At 30.6% G+C, this 26,182-nt stretch overlaps 1 protein-coding gene across 1 annotated transcript in view; it reads right to left on the bottom strand.

Moving 5' to 3' along the window:
- Nucleotides 1-4,557: 4,557 nt before the first annotated feature.
- The window catches only part of LOC142319134 (esterase E4-like), a 34,671-nt gene continuing 13,046 nt past the window's right edge, over nt 4,558-26,182 (bottom strand). The window contains exons 3-10 of the mRNA XM_075356084.1: nt 25,374-25,527; nt 20,769-20,954; nt 19,612-19,808; nt 17,121-17,274; nt 11,994-12,175; nt 10,365-10,503; nt 5,707-5,845; nt 4,558-4,837 (exon numbers count right to left, since the gene is read on the bottom strand). Of these exons, the coding sequence (XP_075212199.1) occupies nt 4,645-4,837; nt 5,707-5,845; nt 10,365-10,503; nt 11,994-12,175; nt 17,121-17,274; nt 19,612-19,808; nt 20,769-20,954; nt 25,374-25,527 (1,344 nt within the window). The 3' untranslated portion in view covers nt 4,558-4,644. The remainder of the gene's footprint in view (nt 4,838-5,706; nt 5,846-10,364; nt 10,504-11,993; nt 12,176-17,120; nt 17,275-19,611; nt 19,809-20,768; nt 20,955-25,373; nt 25,528-26,182) is intronic.

Below are 26,182 nucleotides of genomic sequence, written 5' to 3'. Positions count from 1 at the left end.
TAGTAAAATAATTGAAAAATATCCCACCCGTAAAAGAACAGAGAGAGATTAATAGAAATTTCTAAGAACTTTAAAACTAATTCCACCTTCTAACGAAAACTTTAAAAAAATGTAATTATTTGGAAAAGCCCAAATCTAAATTAAAGAGAATTTCAAATTGACTGTGTTGCAATAAAGAAAAAAATTATAAATCAGAAATGTTAAAATCCAGAGGAAAAAATTTTGACTGATCATCTTTCAAAAATTTAATTAACCTGAACCCTGAAAAACATGAAAAAAAAACTTTTAAAAATAAAATAATTAAATTCAACAAAGAAATAATTCAAAAATATCAACATGAAATTAAAACTTGTAAAAAAGCAAATGAATTGTCTGAATTAGAATAACTAATTAAACTTTGAAAACTTGGAAAAAATGAAAGTCAGCTAAAATAGAAATATAGTAGGAAATATTTTATATCTTAAAGAAAAGTAACGGTGTAAACCTTAAATAATGGTTAAAGAAGTTAAAAATAACACCAGGGACTTTTACAAGCCCTCTAATATCAAAGTAAAAGGATAACAACCTCAAAACTTATTCTTTAAAAAATAAAACAGAAAATTATGCTTAATTAACAAAGAAAATTGTCGAAATCTAGAAATTATTTTGAAGAACCCAGAAAAAAATTAAAATTTATCTGCCAAAGGAAAAATTCCAAACTCTAATCACTCTTTAAAAAGAAATTAAAATATAAAAGAACAAAGGAATAATAAAGAATTTGAATCACTTTTTAAAATTTATAAAAACAGAAAAAACCAAACAATATTCTACAAATAATCTGCAGACATTGTTATTTACAACAGAAAATCAGAATCACCTATAAAAAAATTTTACATATCTGTAATTCTGTATCTATAGTAGTTACTTCTATCTATGAACATTATCCAGTAGAATGTCCGAAGTCTTCATTCCCAGATTAAGGATGTTAGGGTAATTATAAGTGCACAAAAACCTTTAGTGATATGCTTCCAGGAAACGCATCTTCTACTACAAGATGCAGTAACTGTCAGAGGCTATTTCTGTGAGAGGTACGACTGTCTCGTTGATAGTCAAGAGAGTGGCGAGGATGCTATCTTCATGTAGGACAGGGTATCGGCTACAAGGATACCACAGCTACTCACATCCCCTGAATTGCCGTAGAGATCTCTGTCCCATTTAAATTACACATTTGCAATTTATACCCCTCACCAATCTTCGAGTTTTATGAACATAACATACAAAATCTCCTCGACCAAATACCACCTCCATAGTTAATATTAGGAGACACTTTAATGCCCATTATATTTCACGGGGCTCAACAGTCTGTTCCCCTCAAGGAAGTATCATAAACAGAATGAGATAGGACTTGGATCTCTGTTTACTGAATGATGGTTATCCATGTTTATGTTGTCATTGACTGGTACTTTTTCCAACATTGATCTCTCCTTATGCTCGAAAAGTTTACTGCCTCATATTAACAGCTCTACATGTAACAACTTATATGCCAGTGACCAAAAACCAATCACCATTGCTTTTGGGTTGGCTACGCAGTGAACAAAAGATACCATGGAGATGTATTGTTGAAATAGCAAATTGGAACAGTTACCATGAAACCTTCCCAATACAATATGACAATAGTTCTGATGCCCTGCATCAACTTTTCTCTTTTACCTCCCTGGTACTTGAGAATGCTAGTAGATTCATCCACAAACATACATCAGGAAATCCAAGGCGTCTCTCCATTTACTGCTGGAATGATGTTTGCCAAAATGCGATTAAGAAACAGTGGCAGGTTCTGTGTAAATTTAACCATAGACCTACAAATTTATATTAACAAACCAATTTATATTGTAGCGCTAGAATGGAATGTCATTGTGTATTCATACAAACCAAGAGAAAGTCATAGAGTTATTACATAAACACCATCTCACGCCCTACTCCTATGTCTGCTGTGTGGAGAAAACATTGTGCAGATTGTGGATCCCACAAACAGTCTATCCTCGGCCTTATTTATGAAGAAGAACTCCTTATGTCATTTACTGCAGTTGCAACTAACCTAGCTGCTTGTTTTTGTTCGGTGTCCATAACATCATCAAACACTAATGAATTTCAGAAATATAAGATACAAATGGAAAAAATACTGTTAAAAATTAGTGATTCATTAGGAGAATTAAATACTCCTTTTACATTCAACGAGTATTTACATTTAAACACTCATGTGATACCTCCCCTAGACCTGTTAACAACTGTCTCAATATGCTTACAAACCATCCCAATTCGGCCCTTCATCACCTACTTTGTATATATAATGATTTGTTCTCCACGCAATTCTTCCCACCCATCTGGTCTAGAAGCAGTTGTCGTACCAGTCCTTAAACGTGGCAGATACAAAGCATGCTCCTCAAGAGTACCTACCTATTTCTTTGATGAGAATTTTGTGCAAACTGATGGAGAGAATTGTGAACCGAAAGCTCAGCTGGTATTAGAGAAGCACACTCTGATATCTCCACAACAATATGGTTTCTGCCAAGGATGATCTTCAACTGATCATCTGATATCACTACAACAGCTACTCAAAATGTCTTTCTGTTCTACAAGCAACTTGTCATTGTTTTCTTTGACATCGAAATGGCATATGACACAGTCCGATGACGTATTCTAAATAACCTTAAAGAATGGGAAGTCATGGGTGATATGCTTGCCTTTATTAAGGGTTTGCTAAATGACCATTCATTCTGAGTTCATGTTGGAGATTTTGTGTCTAGTAGCGTCACCTTGCAGAATGGAGTACCTCAAAGAAGTGTATTTGCCACTCTGTTTACTATTGCCATCAACAGTATTACTAAATGTCTGCAACCACCTGTTTCATGTTCTCTTATTTGATGGTAAGTTTGTAGTTAATACCAAGACTCGTTCAACAATTACATCTGACAGACTACTACAGATTACTAAATTTCACCTTGAAACAAAATCACAAAAAAAGGCTTCACGTTCTCACTGGAGAAAACAAAATGTGTAGTCTTTTCACGTCAACAAAACCATTTCACTTCACATGTCCTGCTTAATGGAGAGTCAATTGCTATCTCTCCTAACGTTAAATTTCTATGTTTACTTTCAACAGTCATTTTACGTGGGACAAACACATTAACAGTTAAAAGCAAGATGGTTAAAAATTCTAGATATGCTATGATTTCTTAGCAACACCAACTACGAAGCTGATCATGTATGTTACATTTTTATTACACTTTAGTCCGATCCCGATTAGATTATGGTTGTATCGTTTACTCTTCAGCGCATCGTACAATGCTTAAAATGCTGGATTAAAGCCTTTTGCAAGCTTACTTGTTGATTGTGGTGAGCCATCACTTTGGGATAGGCGGGACCAGCTACTAGCATCTTAGTCTATCTTAAAGGGCAACCAAATCATCCAGTTCTTAAAGGAGTTAACCCTCATTTCCTTTCATTTATTTAGATGAAAATGTCGTCACATCCTTATCTGTAGCGATTCGGCAGTACTCTCTAAGCTTTAGAGGATTTATATTCCAAACATCCTATTGTCACCGAAATAGATAATACAATCACTGACTTAAATTGTCACAACACACAGATGAATTTCTACTGGATCCCTAGGCATGTGGGAATCCTAGATAACAAACTTGCGGCTAAATGCTACTAAAGATGCATGTAGCCAACCGTCTTCCTCCACTCGAGTTGCAACTACAGATTTCATCAATTCCATAAAAAATATACTTCGAAGAAGGTAGCAATATAACTGGACCGCTACAGCATGTAATAAACTCCAGTACATAAAAAACACAGCGTTACCATGGAACTCTTCATGCAGGAAAACTTGCCGAGAGGAAGTGATCCTGTGTAGATTGCGATTAGAACATACCAAAGCTACTCACACACACCTGATGTCAGCGGAAAGTACACCACTGTGCTACCGATGCAACTGCCGCTTGACTGTTCACCTCATCCTTGTGGACTGCATATGCTATGCAGCCTTACGTCACAAATTTAAGTTGCTGAGGGACATATGGCGCGTCCTAGGAAATGACAAGAATGTACTAGACTGGGAATTATTCTAAAAATAATTAATATACTTGATAAGATTTAACCCATCAAAATTTTGATTTTACTTTTAATTCACGTTTCATGCATTATCCTAGTTCTTGCGTTCCTTTTACTGTTTCAATTGTATTCCTATTATTATTTTAGTTTTCATCATAGTTTTGACTCTATTTTGCTAATATTTTAACATTCGAAAAGAAGCCTCTTATTATTTTAACCCGGATGATGATAACATGAAAACATTTTTCGCTGAAAAAAAAGAAAAATACTATATTTAATATTAAATAAATTGTATTTTTCATTCTTGTTTTCAGATAGTAAACAATAACATTTTTTTCTTATTTTAAAAGGGTTAAAATTTGAGCTTATTGCATCAGAGTATAAAAACAGAATTACAGACAAGGAAGATTGGTATTATTAAATATGTTAATTACTTTTATTTAAGGTGAAAATAAGTAATAAACATAAATGAACAATTATTTAATTCAATAAATTTAACAATAAGCATGTTATAATATTCAAATTGACACATTATAATCAAAACTAACTAGTTTATAACTCAGTTTTAACTAATACATTCTTTGATGTTATTTTATCCCGCCATCCCAAATTCTTCCAGAAGTTGTTTCTTTCTTTATAAAGCCCATTTTCCATTCTTGTTTTGCCGTATTCAATATGATAATAGTTCATGTGCTTTATTGACAATTCATCCCATCTATTGTCCTTTGAGTTTGGAGTTGGATTTCTGGAAAAAAGTACATCATACATTATAGTCTGTTGTAGAGGAGTGTTATGGCACCTGCAATACCGCTATCAGCTGCAGTACTGACCGTTATAACCTTAATTACCATGGTTTTTATTCCTTAATTTGTTTATTGGTTACTGTTACAAAATATTGTTTTAAAAATAAATATGTAAATTAGTTTTCTAGTTTAAAATATCTCTTGTCGGTTTACTTTTTGCTGAATATATATATATATTTTTTTTTAATTAGTTACATCGACATTATTTGCTGAAAAATTGCGATTGGTTGTAAAAATTTACTTAATACACAAACACACACATACACGTGCGTGCACGTACACTTACATACATTATTATAATACATATATATATATTATTAATTCCAGCATTTCCAAATTTGAACTGGTATTATGAAAGTCGTTTATTCAATTTCACTCTTATGCATATTTTATTTTGAAGTACTTTTTCATAGAAAATAAAGTACTTGTTCATAAGGATGAAATTCATAAGTTTATTAAAAATCAGTATTTTTTATTTTATTTTATGAGACATTAATAATCATTCATTTATCCTACAGAATAAACAGTGAAAAAGCGATATAGCAGAGCCATAACACTTATTGTGAAATTATGATAAAAAATATTAACAGTAACTGTTAAATTAAGAAGTCTTGCCAACAGTTTTTTGATGATAATAAATGCTTGATTTAAATAGTAAACTCTAGTAGAAAGTATTTTAACCAGCAAGCTAGTTCTTCATGAATGTTAAATTACCTCAAATAATAATTTAAGTAACTAAATCTTACAAATAATTATATTACAAGTGTTATAGAAAAAGAACATACTGATTAAAATCTGTTGTAATATTTACCCATATTTAGCAAAATTTGTCCACATTCTAACCATTTCTTCTGACATTCTTTTATCATTCCCTTCCAGCATTTTCTTTTCTATTATGGGAGGAAACTCGAATGAGAATAAAAAGGTATGATCTTCTCCATGAGACACACCTACAGAATCATTAATTATAATTATAATAAACAAAACATCGTTTAAATAAGAATTTTTATTTTTACATAATAGTTTGTGCTTGATTCTCTCATACACATAACCGAACTTAATTTGTTTCATATTTACCTTTACAGTGAAATTTAAAAATGTTATCATACTGTGGGTCATATAACAATCATTATCAACCAACCTTAAGGATTATGTTTAAATTAACTGTTGTCGACTTACTTTCTACCAACTATATATATATATATTTAATTAGAGATATCTTTAATCTTTGCCGGAAAATTGCGATTCGGTACATAAACCTCGCTTGATATCACCCCTCCCGGTACAAAGGATTTTTAGAAGCAATGGTAAAATATTTAAAAAAATTTCAGTATCCCTCATGTTCAACTACTATTTACTATGGTTCAAATAACATTCTGTTAATATTTTAAACTATGCGCCAAATTAAAAACTATCAAATAATATTAATAACTAATGAGCCTATATGATTAATAAACTTACATTCTCCAAATTTTTCCTCTCTTGTACCCGAACTTGTATATTAAAACCCATTTCAATAAATAAGTAAAAACTATTTCCAGTCCGCTAGGCATTTAATGAACGGTTTGGGTAATTTTTTCGTTCTGCTCGGAATGACCGTAAGATATGGCATTACGCGTCATCAGACACCAAACTTGAATCTTCTCTGAGAAATCCTTATTTATTACTTAATTGAGGAACTTTCCGAGGTTACAACTCGGAGGAAAATCACTTTGAAGGTCTGTCAATTCTTTAAGACATACTGCGAACCAATCCGAACAGAATAAAGAAATGTAGTCTGATCCGTCCAGTAGAATGTTTGGAAGTATTGGAAATAGGTTTTAAGTACGCATTTAACCTATAAGAAAGAGAAAAAGAAACCGATTTGGGGTGAAATCTGATGTAAATAGAGTAGATTTTTAGCGAATTTTTTTTTTTTAATGTATAGCATTACTTTGTAATAAAAACGCTGTAGAGCAGCAAGGGGCCACTTATTTAATATTAATAAAGTAAATGATTCTCACAGCTGGAATACACAATACCTTCTTGCTAATTATTGCATCTATTGAGCTCCTATCTGGTGTAAAACATGACCCTTTATTCCTAATCAATTAAATTTCTCTTCCTGGCCATAATAAACTGATTGATATTTTTCAAGAATTTATACCCTCAAAACAATTCTTTTTTTTGGTCAACCAATATTGCATGTCTTTCAAGATTGCATTATTGCCTTTTTTTTAAATCCCTTCAAATATTTCAAGATATCTGCAATTTGGTTTGATATTCTTGCAAAAAAGTCGCACAATGAAAAAAAACCAAAACAAAAAAAGATTTTACAATCTTTATGAGAGGTAAAGATTATACTAGCCACGTTGTACGATTAGATTTTTAGTATAGAATTAACATGTCTGCTCCATCAGGTCACCGCCGATGTACACTCTGCAACTATATTCTTCCTTCTCGGACCAATATACATTGTAATTCGTTGACACCGTCTCCGATAAATAATTTCCTAAAAACTAGACTTCCTTAATCCCACACTACACAAGTCCTGTTTCTTCATCCCGAGTAAAGGTTTTTCGATTAACTACCAGCCGATCATACAATATTTTTTTAGAAATAAATAACCTATTGTTTCTTCGTATAATATGAGAGAATTGTTTCTCATTTCTGTCTTTTATGGGAAAGTCACTAAAATCCTTTCAGTCTATTCGCGTTTTTAATGATAAATTTCACATCACGATGCTCATGAATACGAGCAACGTTATTGCGTGTAATACCTATCTAAGGTATGAGCCCAGTTAATTGACATATGTGTATGAAAACCCAAATAGTGTATGCAAAAGTTGTTAACCTTAAGCAAGCTAAATCTGAAAACATCTCATTGCTTCTCCTGTGTCTTATCATTTTGATATACGCTTCATAATTAATTTATTTGTCTGTTTCAAATGTTTGATTTCCTCCTTATTTTTTTTTTGTTTACCTCTATTACACCATTTACAACACTCATTGAACGCTTTACATCATCTTTATATTGTCAACATAGCCAGTTTATTTTAACTTATAAGTCATCAAACTGTTTTTTTCTTTTTTTAAATCAAAAAAATCCTTACTAATATCACCATTTAAATTAATTGTTTCAGATGATTTTTCAATGTATATTTAAACTTCTATAAATTACAAACTATACTTCCTACAGCCTAAATATCAAAATTTGTAATAAACAAGATACAGAGCAGCTTCTTGTTCAAAATCAGGCTTATGTTATTTTTAAGTATTTTTTACTAACTATTAAGAGTTATAATGTAGCAGTCAAAAGAATTTGCGAAACAACTAGTTTTCCTTATAATCTCTTTCTAAAATTCAACTACATATATTCTACTCCAAAAATAATTTTTAGTAAAATACTTATCAGTTTATTAGAAATACAGCTTACTTGGTTCATAATAGACTGAATGTTGGTAATTTGTTTTTCATTTTATTGAAGTTTGGCATTAGTTAAAAATTCCTGTGGATACAGTGTACATAATGCATACATTTTTCTTCATAGAAAAGGAAACATTTATTTGTTGCTTTATACTACCTCTCTCATTCTACTTCATGGCTCTAATGAAATCTGCAGTGAAAGTAAGTGTAGACAGTGTTACTTTTTTAAGAATAACAATGTTGATTACAAAGCCAGTTCCACTGGGAACAGAATGTGAAGGTTATTGTTGGTTTAGGGTTCAGTATCACCTGTATTTTAGCGGACTTGACAAGTTAGTATGCAGTTCTGCACTCAGCTCAGTGAAGAATGCAATAGTAAATCTTTATTCTTCACTTTCATTAGTTTTGCCTAGTATGATGTACATGTTATTATTTACAATGGTAAAATTTCCATGATTATCTTCTGTCACATGATAGCCATATACAATCATTATGATGCGACTCCCTATAAACATAACATAAATACTAAATATAACAGTTTTAATTTCAACAATATTATTAATACAAATATGCAATAGTTAGATATGATTCTTTTGGGACCCAGAATGTGCGGACATATCAGTGACTATATCTGCAAACAGAGCAGCACAAAAAACAAATGTAAAGTTGTTAGTTTTCAAAATTATTATTAGAGATTGTAAAAACCCATTTCAGATAAATAAATTAATCTTGTTCTTCCACTTACTTTCAAAACCAATTATTACATATAACCACCCCACAGCAAAATATGAGCTTTCTAATAAATTTTACTTCACTTGAAATACATCATGTGCCTATAAATCTTCATTACTATAGCATTTCTTAGTTTATTTTAATTATATACTCGTAAGTTTTAATAATAAATTAGTGAATTTATAGAACTAAAAGTTGTAAAAAATACTGTAGTGAAGTTTGGGCACATGGTGTATATCAGTTGATGTAAAATTTATGAGAAAGCTCATATTTTGCTGTGGGGTGGTTAGATGTAATATAAAAATTTCAGTATGTTATCATTTCACCAGGGGCCAGTGTAAAATGGCACATTTTACACTGGCCTTTTTTCTTTATTTCAAGCTCTAGAATCATTTTTTAAATTATTTCTCTATCCTTCTAAATCACTCTATATTTTACTAAAAACAATGAAATGGATGAAATGATAGGTAAAAATCAACCTGTTATTCACGAACAACATGTTGAATAAAATATAGAAGAAAACCAAAAATTAATCAAATGACAGAAAAACATCTCATATACATAAACCAGCAGTCATAAAGAATTGGCAACAATATCAGGAAAAATTCTTTCAACACAAAAAATAAATAATAAACAAGATCGCACAGCAAACTAAATGAAACATATTAAAAAAAAAAATGAACTTGAAATTCACAGATTAAGTTGTCATGATCACTCTAAATATTCCATCAGGCAGACAGGATGTATACTCATCCAAAGCTAAATGTATATATTATAAGATAACAACAATAAATAATAAGACAATAATAAGAAACAACATTTGTAAATCACCTTGTAAAATCAGGATTCACAACCAAGATTCACATGCAAATTTTTACACATACCACATAAAAACCAAAACCTTATTACACATGAACAATTTTATATTTATAAAATCTGCATAATTTAATAATCTCTTGTAATATATTTATTTTCTGGGGTTCATTTAAAAATAATCATATCCAAAATTGAATGAAAAAAACCAAATATATTTTTCTATATACTTAATGAAATTCCTAATTTTTTTATGATGTGTACTGTTTGTAACTAGTATTCCATAGAATAAGGTGTTGATAATTAACTTTAAAAGGCCTTTGTTTTTTTTTATTCAAAAACAAATTATTTATAGTTTTTAATTATTTTGAAGTCTAATTAGATTTTGTCAAACACTATAAAAACATAAAATACTATTTTTGGCAAACTAGCATGTTACGATTGCTATAATTCAAAATATTATATTAGATATGTATTAGAAAAGTAAAAAAATATCAAAAAAAAACAAAAAAAAATTACCTAATCTAGAAAATTCACCAGCTAATATATCAGCTATTGTCCCATTCCCTTTGTGTGCAAACATGTAAAAATAAGCTGTTCCTTCATGGTTTTCAACTGCAGATGAAGCACATTGAACAAATAAAGAGTCCCCATACATCTGAAAGAAAATATTTTTGTAATATAAAAAGTATAAGAACTAGTCAATTATATTCATTAACTAAATCTTTCTCCATTTCTTGTTATTATATATTTCTAAGTGCATCCATCAATTACATTTAATTTTAATTAAATTATCATTTTGTGAATGTTACTCAATCACGCAACTGGTAGTTATAATGGCTGCTAATGTTTTCACATATTATTATAGTTATCCATTAGAACATATTAATGCTTCACATTTTGGGACTGAAGTTTCACCACATAGATGATCACGATATAAGAAACAGTTGATCTGATTTAATCAAATACGTGGGCAGTCATGGAATGTAATGAAGTAAAACAAGAACAGAAACAAAAATATACTATTAACAAGGCTGTGGCAGTACCAGTTTTGATATTTGAAGGAAACCATGGATAAAAAAACATAAAAATTCCATCCAAATTTCAAAAAGAGATTTTTAAGATCAAACGATGTATTTGTTTTGGTCAACTTTTTTTTACTTGATGAGATAATTCATCACATAAGCTCGCTTGTGCATGAAAATATAAAAATAGAAATTTTGCAGCATGTGAAAAATGCCATACCTGATGTGGATTCGAACCTGGTACCTCTTGATTAAAGGCCAAGAAGATACTATCACAGACAGAGGTTTGCAGAAACTTATTAATGAAGATATAAGGAGAGATTTGGTTATACTTTCAATAGTCACAGGACAGATATTCACATTATTAAATGTACCGTCTAACCAGAAACTTTAACTTTCAACAAATGAAGTTAAAACAAAAGGTAAAATACTGAGCTGGTAAAAACTTCTAATCTACAGTTAGAACAAGAAAGTTTTTTTATAGTTTCCTATATAATGGAAATATTTAATATTAACAATTCATAACATTTTGATTTACGAGAATATTATATTCTTTTATATTTCAGTTTCTGTAATAACAAATTACCTAAAAAATATTTAAATAATCTGAAATATTTCTCAATTAATCTGTTTAAAATACGTTAAAATATTTCTTTTTTCAGGAAAAATATTAACTGTTTATGAGTTTTTAAACAGTATTAAATAAACCAAAATATTTTGATATTTTAACATACATTACCTTAAACCTTGCTAGCAAATGCTGGAACGGTTAATCTTAGTAATTTATGGAATGCCATCCCCACTACTCCTCATATGATCTGTAAAATTTATAATTATAATTTTTTTCTTGTCTAAATAAAATGTTTATTTATTCAGAATCCAAAAGATGTTCTGGATAATAAGTTCCAGAAGTTCTTTTCCAAAAAAACTTGGAAAGATATTTCAATGTATTTACTCACTTTAGAAATTGAATTGTTTTTTAATCAGTTTCTAATAAATAAATAATTTTAAAGAATATTTTCTCATTTTAATTGAAAGTAATTTTAACATGAAAATTAAAAATAATACAATCACAAGCATTTCTATTCTATAATTTTTTTATTATTTTAAGTTTTTTACTTACATCCATAAATGGTTTGATATTTTCTATTGTGATTAATTTATTAATATCTCCAAAATAAAACTTTCTGATTTTGTTTGTAATTTCATCAGGATTATTTGTTGATTTATCATAAAACAGTGCTACTGGTAATAATTCGTTTAAACGTGCATTCAGTTCTACTATATTTTCTTTTATCCCTAGTACTGAAATAAAACAAAAAAAAATTCAGTTAAGTATATTTGCTCTTATATTCATAATAAATAAATTCATTAAAAAAGTTTGATTGCAATATTTTAGAATGGTTGTTCTTGGGATTAGGGTTTACCAATCCAAAGTTGCCTTTTATGATACTCTAATTATATTTTTCTTTTATTAGCAGAATTCACCATAAACAGTTTATTTCAGTTTTTCAGTATAGTTTAAAATTTGTTTCCAAACTATTTGTTTTTTTCTGTTTATCTATTTACTCTTAATTTATTTTTATTTATTCTTCCACATCATGTCATTCTGAAACTATCCTCAGATAGTTTTAGACCTACTCTTTTGATTTAAAATATCACTTGTTTTCTAAAAATTGTGAAACAATCATTGTCAAGATCAATGATTGTGAAACAGAGCACATTGATGTGGCTGAAATCATTTCAGCTTGGTTTTTTTCTTAAACACCTTGGGATAAAGATGTTGCTTATGCAAAAAGTTAAGTGTATCATCTGTTTGATCTTTTTAATAGTAAGAAAATTAAGATTTGCTAATTGCAATTTCACACTTAATTACCAGGAAGTCTAACGTCATAAAAATGTATTTATTTCAATGAATTTTCTGAAAAGTATTAACAAATTCTCTGAAAATATTACCCTCTGTTGCAATTACCTTAAAATTTTATGATTACTGCCTATTTTTGTTTAAAATGATTATTATTATTATTTTGTATTATTCAATAAAATAATAATAATAATCATAAATTGAGTGGGATGACCTTGAACCATGTATGAACTTGAAGGTTTTAGAGGCAGTCGACATAAGCAGTGTTCACTTTTACTCTTTTAATTAGAAAGTATTTATAAAAGAACATATGTAGAAATAGTGTCTAGTATCAAATTCAGTCAATGTATTAATCCCAAATCCTTTGAAATTGAAAAAATTGCCAAGTCAATAATTGAAACTCTTGCAAGAGACATATATTGTTGTGTTACATGTGCTAGTTTTTGAATGGCATAAATGATAAATGCTTTAAGAGTTCTAAATTGGAGGTTGATGATAAGATTAAAAAAGAGTTGGGCTCAAAAAAAGAAAGGAACCAGAAATGCCATTGGGCTGCTAAAAATGGTTGGAGAGAGACATTTAGATAGAGGAAGAGAAATGAATCTATTTTATAGATAGCAACAGCAACACAAATAAATAAGAATATGACTGACTGGATTGGTCTAGGTCAAGGTGTTAAACAAGGATGCTGCCTCTTACCGACACTGTTCAACATTTACATTTTACCTATGAGAAATAAATTGTAGAAGAAAGAGAAGATGAAATAAGTGTAGAACAAAAAATAAGGTGCATAACTTTGCTGATGATATGGTAATTCTATCTGATCACACACACACACACGTGTTTCAAAGATTGTTAACAACCTTCAAGCATAGAATGAAAGAGTATGGAATGAAAATAAATAACGGAAAAACTAAAGAAATGAAAGTAAACAATAAAAAGGCTTTGTTGCTAAGTAAGAATAATGGAAGAACAATAAAGAGGATTTATAGATAAAGCAAAAATATTCGGAAGGAAGAATAGAAAAAAAAAATGAGCAAAGGAAAGTTTCAGTAAGAAGAGGGAATTACTACATAGTAAAATTCTGGAATTAAGAGTTAAGGAAGAGGTTGTCAAATGTTATGAACGGAGTATGTTTTTGTAGGGAATTGAAGCATGAACAATTAGGAAGAGGGAAGGGGTGGATTGAGGTTTATGAGATGTGGATATGGAAAAGGATAGAGAAAGAAGATGGATGAATAAATCCTGAGGAAATAATAATCACAATTACAGAAGAAAGAGTACTGACAAGGGAATTACTCAAAATAAAAGAAAACTGGTTAGATCACATAGTTAGAAGAAGTGGAGTCTGCTTTGGGAGTATCAGTAAAAAGAGAAATAAGAAGGATGTAGTTAGTGTATGAGGTGAAGATTAGAAATAACAAGGGAATGAAAGAAAAGGCTTGAGATAGAAATAGAGGGACAGAGGTGGTTTAAGGGACCTGCCCCCAGACAGAACACCAGACAACGATGATGGTGACAAATGCTTTCCTGAAAGTTGAGAAAAGGCTGAAAATGAGAAAAAAACAACCACATCAAAAAGGTGGTTGCACAACAAATGTTACTTGATCAGTTGGACATGAACAAATTCTGCACCAAGTACATCCGAAAAAACTTGAATAAGGAAAAAACTTTCAGAAAAAAATGTTTGTAAAATTATGAAATGACTAACAATGAAACCAGACTTGCAGGAGAAGATACTCATATTTGATAAAATTTGGACTTTCTATTACAATCCAGAAACAAAGAAACACTACCTCACATGAAAGAAGAAACAATGTTCAAAACTACACTGAATGCAAAGATGAACATTTTTTTTATGCAAATAGCATGGTAATGGTTGAATAGTAAAAGATTGCATCTTAAATGCTCTTGCCAAGGTGGAAAGCACCGACTGTAAATAAGTTTTGGCAGTATTTATTAAGACAGAAGCAGCATTTTTTCCTTGTGTTGAAGTTCTGTGCTCTATGAGTTGGAATACCGCAATGTGTTCCAACTCATGTACTCATGTACCACAACCCTGCAGACCTTGGTACATGAATTTGTCTAACCATACGGCTATTAAGCCGTATGTGCATATGGCATACGGCCTTAAGCATGCGAAACTAGTTGTGAAAAAATCCGTCACCAAGGGAAACCCGCAGGGTCCCATTCTCAGTCCCTTGCTGTTGAACCTGATATTCGACAGATTTCTGGGATTGACATTCCCGGAAAAGGTTACAGCTCAGGCTTTTGCCAGTGACTGTCTCCTGTTAGTTCGTGGTAATTCATGACCACAGCTAGAAGACCGAGCATAAGTGGCTTTGTCAACTACAGAGGGCTTAATGGACATGAAAAATTTAAAGATTTCTATGCCCAAGATGAAGTGTATGCTTCTCAAAGGTGCAGACAAATTATCGTACAGTCTTAACCCCCATATTAAGTATGAAGGTTGTGTAATCAGCTGACTTAGAGTTCATAAGTTCCTAGGTGTTTTGTTTGATGTGAATTTGCTGCTTAGCAACCACATAAATAGCAGGGGATGCTGTGTATGTGATGTACAAGCTTAGGAGAATTGCTCAGAAGGATTACGGGTTGTCGAGCCGTCATTTATACAAGTGTACCGAGGTGTCTTCAGAAGTATGACCTCTTATACTGCGTCCGTTTGAGCACATAGGTTCAAAAGAAATCAAGCACTTATTCAAAATTTAAGGAGTGCCCAGAGCAGAGCATTAATTGTATGCACTGGTGTGTTGAAAACAACCTCCTACGAGGCTACCACCACCTAGGTAAAGGCTCTCCCAATCAATTTAGTAGTGAAAGTTCGAGTGGCCATGTGAAAATTGTGAAAAAGTATGGAGGCTGAGGTATTTGGGATGTGGTTTCAAGCTGGGCCGCAGTATCAGAGCAGAACAAGGATCACAATGCTCCACTACTAAATTTCAACAGTTGCCCATCTCCTGCCTGCAGAGGAAGCTTTACACCCTTGCAATAGAAGCATGGCAGCTGGAATGACACACCACAATTAAGGGAAGATTCTTGTATAAGTTTATACAGATTCTAGGGAGATGGTATGCCTCGAGCTTGTTTTTAAGGGCAGTGGGAGCCCAAGTGCTCTCCAACCACGTGAATTTGAACCAGTATTTATTTTGGTTCCACCTGGCAGTTGATGACCTGTGCATCTGCAATTGATGCACAGGTCATCGTTTCAGTTGAACGAAGACATGATGTTTGACTGCCCAGCTCTTGGGGGGTGCCAGAACTCAGGCCACCCTGGAACTTAGAGATCAAAGAGAAAATTGGCCACTCATAAACAGCTAGTAAATGAGATGTGAGCGGCATTGTCGGACCGTGTGGGAGTTCCTTGATGACGTTGCTTTGTTCAACCAGCATCAGAAGTTTAAGGGACATAAGATTCCTATGGCTTGTTGTAGGAAGCTACCCTCGAGAAATGACTTGCCATCGGTCAAATATAGCTCCAAGCGCTATAATATGGTGGGCAGATACTTGCTGGCATTCAATGACTTAGGCGTGGCAGTTAATTGCTGTCCTTGATGGAATAAATTTTAATTTATTGACAAGTCATATATTTTATGTATAGTATGTAGACAGGGTGCACCCCGACCCATTTTAGAAATATATGAGCAGTGGGACATGCAGGTGATTGGTGTAGGGCACCATGCTTATTCCGTTCACACAGTTAGGTAAGCTCTAGGATTTTGGTAGCTTACCAAGATTCTAGAGCCAAGACAATCTTGGTAGCTTACCAAGACAATTAGAGCTTGGTAAGCTCTAATTAGGATATTGGTAGCTAAACTGTTTTGAGACTCAGTAGGCACTTGTGGGACGAACATTGGCTCTTATACTTTATGGCGACCAAATAGGGTGGGGTGGGAGAAATGTCAGAGAAATCAATCTGCCTTTGACCTCTCTAGCACAAATCCTGTGAAGAAGCAACCTGCAAATAAACTATACATTTCATTTGAGGTTATACTGCTTCTTTGCAGAATGAGCTCAATCACAGTTTATCAGTCTTTCTCAACCTCAGACATTATTTTTAATGCCATAGTGTTAATTATACATCTGAAACAATAAATTGATAATGTAAGAAAGCATTCAAACCCATTTAAAAGTAATTATACACAGTTTGATAAAAGTAAAATAAAAACAACAGACAAAAAATTGTCATAAATTTCATTGAAATCGTATACTACAAAATATTTTTTATTTCTATAATGTTTAATTTTTTTTTCTTTCCAAAGTGTAAATTTATATTTTCATTATATATGAAGTGTTAAATTACAGAAAATTGATCATTTTTATGTATTTAGAAAAAGTTTTAAAATTACGATAATATGTTTCAAATACCTGCTACCATCCCAACACCTTCATCTTTTGTGACTCCTATCATCATTGGAATGCTTGATTTTGCAGTTAAAGGACTTTCAGTCATAAAGGCATCTTTAACTTCTTTTGGCTCCACAACAGGTACATGTGATACCATTGGTATCATTCTCCATATCTAGAAAATATAAGCAATGACTTCTGAGAAAATGATATAATTTCATTGGAAAGATATAAGAAATTAAGCCAGAGTAATAACAATAACTCATAGTGTCGCTTGAAGTAACAGATAATTTATGAGTACTATCTACTTGCACTCACAGCATTATTGATGTTACGAGTAATGTTATAATCAGATTATTAGATGTAACTTCAGAGACACTGTGTCAGTTTCATACCTCAACTTTTTAAATTCATAAATATCACTAACATATTTTAAATAAATTATATTTATAAATTTAATTAAAACATTAATTAATTTGCAACAACTATTTTGAGTAATGTAAAAAATTATGATTAAATTTTTTAATAACATATGTGCTCTGTTTGGTTATACAACCTCCTCTCATTCCATAGAAATACTTAAAAACAGAAAACCCTCTTTAAAATGAACCATGTAAAGAGTACAAATGAAAAATGTTAAAATGTTAAAATTATTCTCTTTTAAATTAACAGAAGATTAATTAAATTTAAAAGAATCAACAGAATATTTAAAGATCAACAGAAGATTAGTTTTATAATTATGTTTAACTTTATATTATGAAATATTATTATTTAGATTGATTCTTATGGTATAATGAAGTCTATTGAAATCTGGTTCAGATTTCCTGAGTGAAGCCCCATATGCTGCTGCATCCTTGTTCATGTAAAAAGTGTACCTGCAGCTTGTTACATCCATGGATCACCAGGCCAGGATGTGTAGTTGATTAGATCGTAGCATTAGCCACTTTGTTTCTTGCTTAATTTACAATCTCTCAAAAATCTTACTGTAACAAATAAGTTAAAAAAAGAATAACACTGCCCAACAATGAAATGTTTCAGGCTCAAAAATAGCTTATACTGTCGTATTTCCATCTGCTGAATTCAAAAATCACCATATAATGACTAATTAGCTCTTGCTTTGGAGGCACAATACATGTCACTTTTTAGCCGATCTACATTTTTATTTTGGGTGAAATTTTGTATTTGGAGTTGTCACACCTGTTAAATGACAAAACAAAATGTTCTCCAGCTTTTTGTAGTCTATAAAAATGATTGCTGTTGCTGTTACTGTCAGTTTCATATTGTTTGTGTTGTAATTAGTGCAGAATTTCTGGTTTTCAAGTGCTTCTGAAGTGAAAAATTTATTATATCAAAATGCCATGAAAATGTGAAAATTCAGTGAATAATCTTTGTTACATTTGTGGTGAAATAGCATTTTCATCACTGAAATGCAATCTGACACCTCTTGTGAATACTGCCAGTCAGCATTATTTTGGTATGAAGGTAGGCCCAGTATAAGTCATGGGCTCCACATATATGTTGCAACTCATGTTCAGTTGTACTACGAGAATGACTGAAAAATTAAAAAAAAAACCATCTGTGGCTTTTTCTGTGGATACGGTTTGGCAGGAGCCTTTAAACCATAAAAATAATGCTATTTCTGCTTACAAATTTCAACTTACAAATGCAGAATTGTCAATGAATAAAATAGGAACTGTTAAGTACACCAATCTTCCATCTGCTATTCAATCTATTCCACATTCAAATAGTTTACCAGTTCCTACTCCACCTGAAAATTATGTACTTGAAATAGAAAATGATGACAGTGTGGAAGAACAAAAACCCAACAAGCCTTTCGCATCCCATGACTGCTTTTTACGAAAAAGATGGTAAACCGTACAAACTGAGTCAAGCAGAATTGAATAATCTCATTCGAGACATTTATTTGTTGAAGGAAAAGACAGAACTTCTAGGGTCAAGATTTCAGCACTGGAATCTTCTCCAACATGATGTCAGGGTCTCACAGTACAGACGTCATCATAGGGATTTGCTTTCTTTTTTTGAGAAGAAAAACAATATTGTTGTTTGCTGCGACGCTAATGGCTTGATGAGATGTTTGAGTCTGAATCATGATCTAACTAATTGAAGGCTATTCATAGACTCCTACAAGTTTAGTTTAAAAGCTGTATTACTTCACAACAGTAACCATCTTCCTTCTATTCCGGTTGGTCATGGAATTCAGACTTATATTCCTGAATTTTTAATTTTAATGTCATGACATGTTCATCAAAAACTAGTTTTTTAATGATACATAAGTTTGCATTTAGCCATTTTGATTTTCCCTATAGGAAGTTACGAAACAAGTTCCTACAACAAATCATTATTTTAAAGTAATATTTTATTATTTTTCTTCACTTCTCTGACTAATACAGTGGATTATTTATTATTATAATGGTAAGATTAGATGGATGAAATGAACAAATGTTAAATACTTAAAAGTTATAGCTATGAACAGAAAAGAAAGAAACATTACCTCAAATTTATCTATTGCTTGTGTTAATTTGTCTGCAGACACTTTTCTTAAGCATTCAACCAAAAGATTAGATGGTTCAGTTGGGCAATTTACAAAAGATGCTAATTTTTTTGTGTTATTTGCTACTGCTCCAGGTATAAATGTTGACCATGGACAATGTGCTGTTCCACTCATCGGTATTGCACGGTGAAATAAACCTATTTATGAAACAAAAGTTTAAATTCCATATTCTTTCAATTAAAATATCTAAAAAACACTTAACATTCAAGTCATAAGAATGTCAGTTTGAAGCAAAAAATGCATAAAATTGAATAATATTTTTATTCTTTTTACATAGTCATATGAAAAATAATCATGACTTAATTCCTTAGTCGTTTTTTTTATTTATCATAATTGTATTTGCATATAGATGTGGTTAGATTAGATGTGAAACTAAGACATGTAATGCTGAAATTACTTGATCAATTAGGATCATTTGATAATAATCAGGCCCTTTCCGTCTCAAAATCTTCATAGCTATTTTTTGAAATTTAAATAAAGTTATTTACATAACAAACAATAAATCTACTGTTAAAGCAAACAGTGGTTATCTTTCTACACTTGAATCACTTTATTGCAATTCATCAACTGATTGTGAACTTTTGTATAATTTGCAATGTATACTTTGATTATGAATTGGTCTACATTGAACTTTCAGAATTTTTTTCTGTCTGTACACCAATACAATACTTAAAAAAATCTTAACCTTAGTAATTTAAAATATGATATAGTTCATATTTATTATTAAAAAAGTAATAGGACTAAAATAACCATTTATTTTTCTTCATCTAGAACAAAATAATAAATATTTTTGATAAAAGAGAATAATGAATTCATCAAACTAAATCATCTTTTTCCTTCTTCAGTTGGAACAATCATTGCTCATGTACTTAACTCGTACATATACTTAAAAAGTCCTATTCCAGGATAAACATAATAATCATTAGATGAACTTCTGAAAATATGCACACATTGATTGGTATTTGGAATAAAAATTTTTTACAACACCAATGTAAACATGTACATCAGTATTTCATTAACAGGTTTTAGTTAGTCATCGATTTCTTACAAATAAAGAAAAATAAATTTTTCACAACTAAAAATTCTGTATTGTTTACCTTTTGCAAGAGGTGATAATGTTAAATAATGTACACATGCTCCACCTGCACTTCCACCAAATATTGTTACACTTTCAGGATTGCCACCATAAGAAGCAATGTTTTGTTGAACCCACTTCAAAGCTAATACTAGATCTTTCATACCATAATTTCCAGACATTACTACATCTTCAGTACTTGCAAATCCTACATTACAAAACATAATTTTTAAAAAATTATCTAAAGTACTTACATCTTTTCAATAAATTACAGGAAATAACAACGGTATTAATAATAACAAATAATAAAACAAGCAATAGTAATACAATGAATGAAACAAAAATATATGTACAATATGAAATAAACCATAGCTACCCAAATGTTGTGTAAATATTTATCATTTTCATACGTAATTGTCACTACATGCTCCAAATATTTATTCATAACACAGGTCAACAAAAAAAAAATAATAATTTGAAACTGAGATAAAAGTAGGTGATGTAGAATGTATTTTTTATGCTGAATCTTAAAATGAAATCAGTTTTTCTTCATCATCTTCAGATTTTTAGTTATGACTAATTAAAAATATTGAGAAACTTCTTAAATAATAGAATACAAAAATAGTAATAATTACAATTAAAATTCCTACCTTTAATTTGTAGACATTTATATTTATCTTAATTTCTTTTTTCTTATTCTCCTTTTGTGCTCAGTGAAGTCTTCTCTTTTTATCATCCAGTAGTACGCAATCTTCATACTTTCATCTTCATCTGCCTTGATAATGTTGTTCCATTTGCAATATAACTTGGTTGGAATCTTTATCCTTTTTCATCACTGATGTCACACAAGTTTAAGGGGAAAAAGTTCAAATGAGAATATAAAAAAGGAATTTTTAATGACATTCTGCCACCTAAATTTTTGTAGTTCACTAAGAGTTCATTTATTAGCTGATCATGGTTTTCAGTTTTTTTGTTTCCAAGAAAGCCAGTAATGACATCTTTGAATGACTTCCATGCTGCTAGTTCTTTAGTATTCAGTTTGCAGTCCAATATATTTTCATGAATTAATTTTTTTATTTGTGCCACAATGAATATTCCCTCTTTTAATTTGACTTAAGCTTAGCTAAATATTTAAAGCCGCTCTTTCTTTATTTAATGTTTTTATAAAATTCTTCATCAGGCCTAGTTTTATGTGTAGAAGTGGTAAAATAATACGATAATACAAGGGCTATTGTCAACATTTTCTTTTCCCGGAGTAAACTGATTTCTTTTTGGCCAGTTTTGAATGGCATAGTGTTTATCTGTATCCCAACAATAACTCAAACACATATTTTGTAAAACCACTCCGGAAACCTTCGCTTGGACTAGTGGTGAACTCATCATTGCAAATCAGCTGATTTCAAAGTCGAGAGTTCTAAGGTTCAAATCCTAGTAAAGGTTTATCCTAGTAAACTTAGTAAAGGTTTATCCTAGTAAACTTTTATGTGGATTTGAATACTAGATCATGGGTACCAATGTTCTTTGGAGGTTGGTTTCAATTAACCACCCATCTAAGGAATGGTCAACCTGAGACTGTACAAGACTTACACTTCATTTACATTTAAACATATCACCCTCATTCATCCTCTGAAGTAACATCTTATGGTTATTCTGGAGGCTAAACAGAAAAAAATAAAAGAGAGAATCAAAAGAAGCCGTATCACTTTCAGGAGGTTAGCAATGATTCACCATGAGTGTTCATCATACTTAATGTCTTTTATAATATTTAACATAGTTTCATATGTTTCTTTCATTTCTACAGGATGTGCTACCAGTATAGAAGAAAAATTATTAGAGTTTGCAACAACACTGCCTTTGAGCTTCTTTTTGATGAGTCTATAAATAAACGCCAATCATGAATAACATATCAATTCCAGTTCAGACATTAGCCCTCTAACACCATGACAGGAACTAATTAAACCATCTCTTCTAAAGTAATCTCCTCTAAAGTATTTCAATAAATTTTCGTTTTGACTTCATATACTGAAATTTTAGTATCCTTGTTTAATAAATTCCATTCTTTAAGACATGAAACTAGGAGTTCTGCATGTTGTTTCAACAAATACAAGTTACAAATTAGATTGCTCAGTTCTGCTTGTGTGATGAGGTGATGTTCAATATTTGATTCTTCTGAAACGTAATTAATATCTATTGAAGTTAAAGATTCATCAGTTGAGCCTTCTGGAAATCAGACATTTTTTTCCAAGAAGTTGGAGCAATCGGAATCAAAAAATCAAAATTATGAAGTGCTGGTCTCATAGCTGAATGAATATTTGGGTATGCAAATATGGTTTGAATTGAAACCAGTAACATTTATTAAGCAAAAATAGCAGTCATCATAATGGTTAGTAGACTCTTGCAAAATCATAGGTACGCTAAGAGGCAAATGCACTTTTATTCCTTTTTACCACTGGATTAGTTTAACGTAGCACTTGATGCATGCACCATGAGGAATTATTTTGTTCTCCCAAGGAACAATCAAAATAAAATTTGTAACCAGTTTTCAGCAGATTTTATAGTTTTCATTGAATTTCTGTGGTGAATTCTCCGCAAACATAACAAAGAATATTTGGAGAATTTTTACAAGCCCAATTTTTTATTCATTGTAAAATTCAAAATATTTTAATGAATGAAGAAAGTAAATTGAAATATTATAGAAATAATGCGAGTAAATATTATTTATAAGTATAAAGTGTTTTATGTTTGTATTTCACTTTATAAATACAAAGTGAAATACAAACAATAGTCAGTATAAATATATTAATGGACTTCAATACATATATATATATTTACAGAATCTTTCACAAAGAAACAGTAATCATTTTAGGATTTGTTCTACAAGTGAAAATAGAGAAAAAACTCATATAAATACACATACAGAAACCCTTCATTTTCAAGTTATACCTTGCAAAACTTTTTATCCTGGTTTCTGCATTAAAGAGTAAAATGAATTTTTGGAATTAAAATTAAGGTCTAAAATTGATGGTTTCATTTGGTTTGTGAACTGTAAAATTCAATAAATCATGTTCCAGAACTGACTGTATGTTTAAAATTGTTTGTGTGTGAAAAAATTATTGTAAAACATAAAAATTGTCATCAAAAAATAATTTTTTTTTTTAGGTTTGACACACATTGTTAAACTGTTGTAAGTAAAATTGAGTAGCCGCTTTTAATGTATCAGTCATATTTCACACCATAATATTGTTTGTTTCACTCCATATTTTACTTCATAAAATTGTTTCATCATGGAATGCAATAAAACACAACAAAACACACACACACACACACACAACTTAACAAATCTTGATGTTCAATAAAATAATACCAAAAGTTGTTCTGTCATAAAAATTTTTTACAAAGTTTATGGTATCACTTATGAATGAATCTTTATAATATGTGTATGGTAAATCCACTACCACAACTTAAGAACATGGCAAGTCATAGAGTCAGCTAGATTAAATCAGCAAGAGTTGATTTCATACTTAAGAAAATTTCATCACACTGTATTATTCAATACTTGAATCAATTACATGTCTATACATGTATAGCTTGACATGAAATGACATCATTCGAATTTTATGTATTAAATAAAGGTTTACAGCATCAATCAAAATATAAATCAGATATGAGTAAGCAAACATATAAACTTACTAACTTATTTGTATTGTTTGTTCCACAAATGATGGAACAAATAAATTTAAGTGGTTGTAACTTAAGAACGTTACTGGCATCCTACTAGTGCCAACAGAGAAACAAATGCCAAACATGGCATTTGTACTCTTATGAAAAGTATGGTAGTTAATTTAAACATTTATCTGCATAAAGGTTATATATATAAGCTTAATATTATATCTTTCTTATATTCATTTCAAACTTTTATCAAAATTATAAGCATGAAATTAACAGTCTGACGTTAAACAATTTTTACTAAATTGTGTGTCATTATTGGAGGATAATAACATAAGTTTTTAGTTTGTAAAAATCAGGTTATTTGGATTCTTTGGTGGGAATAAACAATGGGTTACTTAAAATATGAAAATTGGTAGTAGGTATTAGTATGGGTATAAGCATCTAGCTGTACTGCAATAGATGTGTGTTGTAAATGGATGAAAACAAAGGGGTGGGAGACTATTCTAAGTACTGCATGACAAGCTAAAAACTGTTGAAGCACTTGTAATCAAGCTACCTATGCCTCTGTACAAAGTTAAGAGAAAAATGATAAATAAACGATTTCTGTGTGCGATTTTACTTTTTATTTCATAATAATATTTGTTATAATTACCATCTGCATGCATTTACCTTTCTGAGGAAAATCCAAAACTGAATTGTTTAAATCTAATATGATTGATTTTAATAGATACAGCCAGAGTTAAATTGTAATCATTGTTTAGTATCTCTTTATGAGTTGTCAATCCTTCAGAAGAACAAACAATAATAATAAACAGATGCAAGTTACTATGTTGTCCAGGTCTCACTGTTGGTATTAGTTTTATGGAATAATTGATTTAAAATAAATAATTTATAAAAATTTTTAATAAGGTATTATTTTAACTGTTTGTATAATTACATATTATTAAAAAATTTGTACCAAGAGGTCCAACTCTGTAGTTGCTAGCGACAAGAACTATATCTTTATTGTCAAGTAATAAATCAGGACCATACATGTTTGAATTAGATGAACCCAAAACAAACGCTCCACCATGTACATAAAACATAACAGGATACTTCTTTGGAACTGATGTCTAAAACAAAAATTAATGCAGAACCATATTTATAAATATACCAGTAATAAATATGATGTTTCTAAATTATGTTATATGATTACAACTACAATCATGAAATTAAATTTCTCGTTCATTACTGGATAAAATTGAAATAGATTGATTACATGTGAAATTGTATGAATTATTTGCATGTGATTCTTTAGGGCCGCCCGTTTATATTCAAATACTATGTTTCAACTGTTTATGCCATTTGCCATAAAGCAGATGGTAATTTTATTATCTTAATCAGATATATAGAATGATATATCATTATGTTTTTATTTTAAGCTTAGGATACGTTAAAGGTTTTTTCATTTTAAGATGTTTTTTAATTGTTTTTAAACATGTTTTTATTTTTAATTATGAATTTCCTCACTGAATCCTCACCTGAATCCTCACAGAAAAAATCAACAACCATTTAGCCAGAAATAATATATTAACGGAGAAATCGTCAGCAGAGGAATGGCGTTTGGATTACAAACATGCAACACCCAAAGAATTGAGAAAGGCCACTATGAAAGCTTGAAAAGAATTACGTTGCCTATGGAACTATTATAAGGTATTACTTCAGGGGATGAATGAGGATGATATGTTTAAATGTAATGAAATCTAAGTTTTGTACAGTCTCAGGTCG

This window comes from Lycorma delicatula, chromosome 2 (genome assembly GCF_047948215.1).
Source record: "Lycorma delicatula isolate Av1 chromosome 2, ASM4794821v1, whole genome shotgun sequence".
NCBI lineage: Eukaryota > Metazoa > Arthropoda > Insecta > Hemiptera > Fulgoridae > Lycorma > Lycorma delicatula.
The sequence above is the reverse complement of the archived record's forward strand: the minus strand, read 5'-3'. Positions and strand labels throughout refer to the sequence as shown.